The sequence below is a fragment of the Triticum aestivum genome, chromosome 3B, assembly GCF_018294505.1.
Source record: "Triticum aestivum cultivar Chinese Spring chromosome 3B, IWGSC CS RefSeq v2.1, whole genome shotgun sequence".
NCBI lineage: Eukaryota > Viridiplantae > Streptophyta > Magnoliopsida > Poales > Poaceae > Triticum > Triticum aestivum.
Genome location: NC_057801.1, coordinates 760,606,833 through 760,612,707, shown reverse-complemented (window position 1 = coordinate 760,612,707; position 5,875 = coordinate 760,606,833). Strand labels below are relative to the sequence as shown.

The following is a 5,875-nucleotide window of genomic DNA, read 5'->3' as shown; positions in this document are numbered from 1 at the left end:
TTCTTACAAGGAAGGGGGGGTGGGGGGGGGGGGCAGGGCAAGGCAGCAGCCCTAGGGCTGCCGCCAGGTCTGTTGGGACGCCCTAGGGACTACCTCCTCCCCTCCCACCTATATATACATGGGTAGGGGCGCCACACAAGTACACACAACATTGTCTTAGCCATGTGCGGCACCCCCGTCCACCGTTTACTACCTCGGTCATATTTTCGTAGTGCTTAGGCGAAGCCCTGTAGAGATCACTTCACCATCACCGTCACCACGCCGTCGTGCTAACGGAACTCATCTACTACCTCGACGTCTTGCTGGATCAAGAAGGCGAGGGACGTCACCGAGCTGAACGTGTGCAGAATCCGGAGGTGCTATACGTTCGGTACTCGATCGGTGGAGCGCGAAGAAAGTTCGACTACATCAACCGCGTTGTGAAACGCTTCCGCTTACGGTCTACGAGGATACGTAGACACACTCTCCCCCTCGTTGCTATGCATCTCCATGGATAGATCATTGCGTGTGCGTAGATTTTTTTTCCATGCAACGTTTCCCAACAATTGATCCAAAGGCACCACCTCCTGGTTGCACTCGACTGTTTTGTGCATGGCTAAGCTCCTCGAAAGATCAGTTCAAACATTGCAAAATTCATGCCTACCTATTCAATTTCTTGGAGCACTCGATTCCAAAGATTGGTCACTTCCCATGCATTAGTCTCGATGATGACCCATCTAAGGCCCATATGACATGCATGTCTCACCCCATCTCGCTTCATGTGCCTCTGCCATTGATGACCAATGGATTAGTCGCATGCTCGTACCAGATTGTGTGAGCTCAGATAAGATCATCACCCCAGCTCCCACATTCACCTATTCGTTGAAAGTTATGTCGACATTAATCTTGGTGCATTTAGGCCTAGGCACTTTTCAGTTTGCTCGCACCTTTTCTCGTCTCACACCTTTATCCTTCCGCGAGATTGCCAGATACATGGCCAAGTCCAATTTGCTGAATTCGACATTGATCACCTCTACTCTCATTCATCTCAGCTAAGACCTCCCAGCGTCCACATAAATAATATGTGCTTCTTTACCATTCACCTTGACTAATTTAATTAGTTCAATTGCCCATAAGTGGGATGGAGCATCGGGACCTTGAGGACCGTCAACTTATTGATCCATTGCCACAAAAGCTTGGCCCATGTACATTCAAAAGGGGCATGTGTGATAGACTCCTCTAGGCTGCAAGTCTCGCAAAAAGCGACCCACTCATATGTTTGTCATGTAAGATGACATAGCAGGGAACACATTTCTTAATAACCATCCACCAAAAGTTACGAACCTTCGACGGGCATGGCTTCTTCCACAACCGCTTCCAATGTGTCTTCTCTGCACCCCTAGAGCTCGAGGCCCTCACATCTAGGTAGTCCTGGCCATGGGAAGCCCGGCCCGGCCCGGCCGGCCCGACGCTACCTCCGGACCGGGCTCGGGCCTAGTTTTTGAGCCCGAAGGCCGGGCCGGGCCGGGCCCGGGCCCGTCATTTTTGCAGTTTACTGAAGGTCGGGCCGGGCCGGCCCGAAGCCCGACGGGCTTTTAGGTGTTCGGGCCGGGCTCGGGCCCAGAAACACATGCCCGATGGCCGGGCCGGGCCGGGCCCGGGCCTGGATTTTTTGTGTCGGGCTTGGCTAGGCCCGGCCCGAAGCCCAGCCCGGCCCGAGGTTTGGCCAGGTATACATCTAGGGATCGTCTTGCGGAACGAACCGTGAATTTTCTTCTTTTTGCCTTGAAAGTTGCGCCTCGGTTTCCTTATACGTAATATAATATGAAATCCTGCAAAAATATATACGTACAACAAGAAAAGCTGAAAAAGGAAACCACACAGCGTAAACGAACTAACACGGACGTTGTGCCTTGGGAATTCAATGTGAAGTATAAACACAGACGTCGTTCAATCAAATTGGACAGAATTCAAAAAGTAAATCACCAGAAGCTGTTTCATGGGCCCAGGAGATGCCTGCTTCAGTTTCCCACATTTGGCTGGCCCAATATCTCACTCTCACCAGTCACCACCACTCCTCCATTCCCCACTGCTCCCCGAACCAAACCCTCGCCGTCGCCTCTCCCCCCTCCCCCTCCCCCTCCGCCGGCGGCCATGGAGATGGACCCGCGAGTGATCCTCGGCCCCTCCGGGGTCATCTCTAGGAGCGACATCCGCGCCGACCTGGAGCGCCATGGCCAGGACCCTGAGACGCTGGATCTCGGCTCCAACATGATGCTCTACATGGTGCACCGCTACCTGCCGGCCCCGCCCGTCTCCCCCACCGCCACCCTCTCGCTCGCCGGCGCTTCCTGGGTCCCCGACGGCGTCGACCGCATCAGCCGCCTCCCCGACGTGGTCCTCCTCGACATCATCTCCCGCCTCCCCGCCAAGGACGCCGCGCGCACCGCCGCCCTCGCCTCGCGCTGGCGCCCGCTCTGGCGCTCGGCGCCCCTTACACTTGTCGACAGCCATATGCTTCCAGACGGCGGCGCGTCCGGCCCGTTCATCATCGGCGCTCCCTCCCCGAGCCGTCACCGCATCGGTGTCCAGCGCCCTCGCGGCGCACCCGGGCCCCTTCCGCTTCGTCCACCTCACCTGCAGCAACATGGACGAGCACCTAGGCGAGATGGCGCGCTGGATCGACACCCTCGTCGCCAAGGGGGTCAAAGATCTCGTCTTTGTCAACCGCCCTTGGCCGATTGACCTGCGCCTCCCCGCCACGCTCTTCAGCTGCGCCTCCCTCACCCGCCTCTACCTCGGCGTCTGGAGGCTCCCGGACACCGCCGCCGTACCGCGCGGTGCCAGATTCCCCAACCTCCTGGAGCTCGGCCTTTGCATGACTGTCATGGAGGACCGTGATCTGGCCTTCATGCCCGAGAGAAGCCCCGTCCTGGAGTTCCTCCTCATCATGTGGAGCCAGAGCGGAGTGCGCCTCCGCCTCGTCAGCCAAAGCCTGCGGTGTCTTCAGCTGGCCCTTACCTGCTTGCAGTACATCGACGTGGTGGATGCCCCTCGCTTGGAGAGGCTGTTCCAATGGGAAACTGTTCCCAGGGCCGAGCCCACTCCCCCCGGGAAAAAGAAACGCTCTTCCAGTATCAAGATTGGCCGTGCACCCAACCTGCGTGTGCTGGGATACCTTCAGCCGGGAGGGCAGGAATTGGGGATTAGCGACACCGTCGTAGTGGTATGCAGCTCACAGCAGATCCTAATTTGATTTGCATGTCTGTACCTATGTGAATTGATAATGCCAATTAGTTTATCTGTCCTTGGGCGCATTGCAGGCTGGGAGCAAGGAGAACATTGTCCCTAGTGTCCAGATTTTGGCCATGGAGGTGCAGTTCGGTGTCCGCAGCGCTGTGAAGAAAGTGCCAGGCTTCCTCAGATGCTTCCCCAACCTGGAGGCGCTCCATGTCCATGTAAACTTGGTTAACTTAACTAGATACACGTGCTGCATTGGCAATTTTGCAACACTAGTGGCAATGGTATATCTAGCATGGTCATAATTGATTGTATATCAAGCATGGTCAGAGCTATGATTAAGATTAGTTTTATGATTGATGGCCTGCTGCTGCTGCATTATACTCCCTCCGTTCCATATTACTTGTCGTTGTACTAAATCAGTGACGAGTAATATGGAACGGAGGGAGTATGTAGTTATGTGCTCATATATTATACATATATCACATCAAATTATGTAAGCACTGATTGATTTCATCTGCAGTCCCCTCTCATATCTGAAGAGCCCACTGGCAAGGTCAATCTCAAGTTCTGGCAGGAGGATGGTCCCATCAAATGCGTGGTGCAGAGCATGAAGAAGGTGTTCTTCTACGAGTTCCAAGGGTCGAGAAGCGAGGTTGCTTTCCTCAAGTTCATCGCGGAGAGAGGGCGGGTGCTGGAGCTGATGGTGGTCGTGGTGGCCGAGGAATGTTTCTCTCCTGGGGATGATGGTCTGAATGCCAAGCTGAAGCCTCTGACCAGCGCAAAGTGGAACAACAAATCTTGCAAACTGCAGCTCTTCAAGAGCCCGTTAACTGGCGGGGGAGGTCCGGCTTACTGCCACCAGATAGCTGCTGATTTTGGGTTTGTTGACCCTTTTGACCTCCAGTACTACTACAAAGCAGAAAGGATCCCTGTAAGTTAGTTTGTACAGTAGCTTTGTACAAGACCTGGCAGCTAGACTTCGTGTTATGGTAAGGACCTGGCAGCAGCTAAAAAACCTTTTTTGGGGAATGCTTAGTGTGCCAAGACAAGTTTTTTGTGGGACAAGGGTGGACGCAACAGATCGAATTTGATAGTGTTCGTCTTATTTTACGTTTTAGTAGTTGTCATGTGGGGCACGTCTTACAGACGTGGGCCGCGCGGCCAGGAGCAGCCGACGGCCGCATCAGGCAAGGCGCAGGCTGGACAGGAGTCCTGATCCGGGCACATTAGTTCCTAGACTAGTTTATTTCGTATAGGTTTCTAGTTTGTTATTAGCCCATGGGGCCTTTATATATCAGATAGTTAGCACCCTTTAGGGATAAGCAATAAAGTTATTTCCTTCTATCTTCCCCTCCCGCATCATAGAGCAGCCAGGCAAAAACCCTAGCGCTCCTATCCCCCGCGACTACGAACTACGTAGTCGAGGTCCTGCTGTCTTGGGCACCGAGGCCCTTGACAACTTGGTATCAGGTTCCAGGCGATCCTCCTCCTCGTCCACGCTCCATCCGCCGGCCGCTTTCCCCCCTGTGTCCGCGCCCAGCTCCCCGACATCGCCACAATCCGCTGCCGCCTCGGTCACTTCCGGCATGGCAGAACCGACCACCACAGATTTGGCTAAGATGATCGAGGCCTTGACGGCCACGGTGATGTCCCTGCAGTCGTCCGTCACCGCACTCCAGAAGGACAAGTCCTCCTCTTCGTCCAGCGCTGCCGCCGCCCATGATGGGCAGCACCACAATGATCGGCCGCCCAGGTTCCAGAAGATGGACTTCCCCAAGTTCGACGGCAAGTCTGATCCGCTCGCCTTCATCAACAGATGCGAGTCCTTCTTCCATCAACAACGGATCGCCGAGGAGGAGAAGGTGTGGATGGCGTCCTACAATCTCGAGGGTCCTGCCCAACTATGGTATATGCAGGTCCAGCGAGACGAGGGCACAACTCCGTGGCGCCGCTTCTCTGAGCTGCTCAATCTCCGCTTCGGGCCACCGCTGCGCGCTAACCCGCTGGGCGAACTAATGGCGTGCAAACACACGACGTCCGTCGTCGACTTCCAGGAGCGGTTTGAGGCACTCCTTCCCCGGGCAGGCACCTTATCCGAGACACAGAAAGTGCAGATCTTCACCGCGGGACTCCAGCCACCCCTCAGCCTCGACGTGGAGATCCATAACCCACAGTCCCTCGCCGTCGCCATGAGCCTCGCCCGCAAATTGGAGCTGCGCGACCAGTGCGCGCTTTCCGCCGCGCCACCGGTGCGTTTTCCACAGAAGGGCATCCTGCCGACACCAGGACCACGCCTCGCGCCCCCCGCTCCGGCCCCACCAGCCGCACCTCAGCAGGGCCACAATCTGCCGGACGGACGCCCAATCAAGCGTCTCTCCCAGACAGAGATGGAGGAACGCCGTCGCCTGGGCCTTTGCTTCAACTGTAACGAGAAGTTTGGCAGGGGCCACAACCGCGTGTGCCAGCGCATCTTTCTCCTCGACTTAGCGCCGGACGACGACGACGACGACGCGGCCTCCGCCACTGAGGATGCATCGCGGGCCGACCCTCAAATCTCGCTCCACGCGATCGCCGGCGTGCGCACGAGTGAAACCATGCAGATGCAGATTACTCTCGGAGGTGTCTCCCTCCTCGCCCTGATCGATTCAGGCTC

The 5,875-nt window shown here is 56.1% G+C and overlaps 1 protein-coding gene across 1 annotated transcript; it reads left to right on the top strand.

Annotated features, from left to right (window-relative positions):
* Window positions 1–2,076: 2,076 nt before the first annotated feature.
* LOC123072265 (uncharacterized) lies at window positions 2,077–4,566 on the top strand. The gene is made up of 3 exons (XM_044495837.1): window positions 2,077–3,205; window positions 3,303–3,437; window positions 3,743–4,566. Exons 1-3 carry the CDS (start codon window positions 2,627–2,629, stop codon window positions 4,160–4,162), a joined length of 1,134 nt encoding a protein of 377 aa, XP_044351772.1. The 5' UTR covers window positions 2,077–2,626; the 3' UTR covers window positions 4,163–4,566.
* Window positions 4,567–5,875: the final 1,309 nt, after the last annotated feature.

Coding starts and splice junctions, on each gene's coding strand:
- LOC123072265 (XM_044495837.1), top strand. CDS start 2,627: ATGGACGAGCACCTAGGCGAGATGGCGCGCTGGATCGACACCCTCGTC. Junction 3,206..3,302: donor TTAGCGACACCGTCGTAGTG/GTATGCAGCTCA, acceptor GGCGCATTGCAG/GCTGGGAGCAAGGAGAACAT. Junction 3,438..3,742: donor TGGAGGCGCTCCATGTCCAT/GTAAACTTGGTT, acceptor TTTCATCTGCAG/TCCCCTCTCATATCTGAAGA.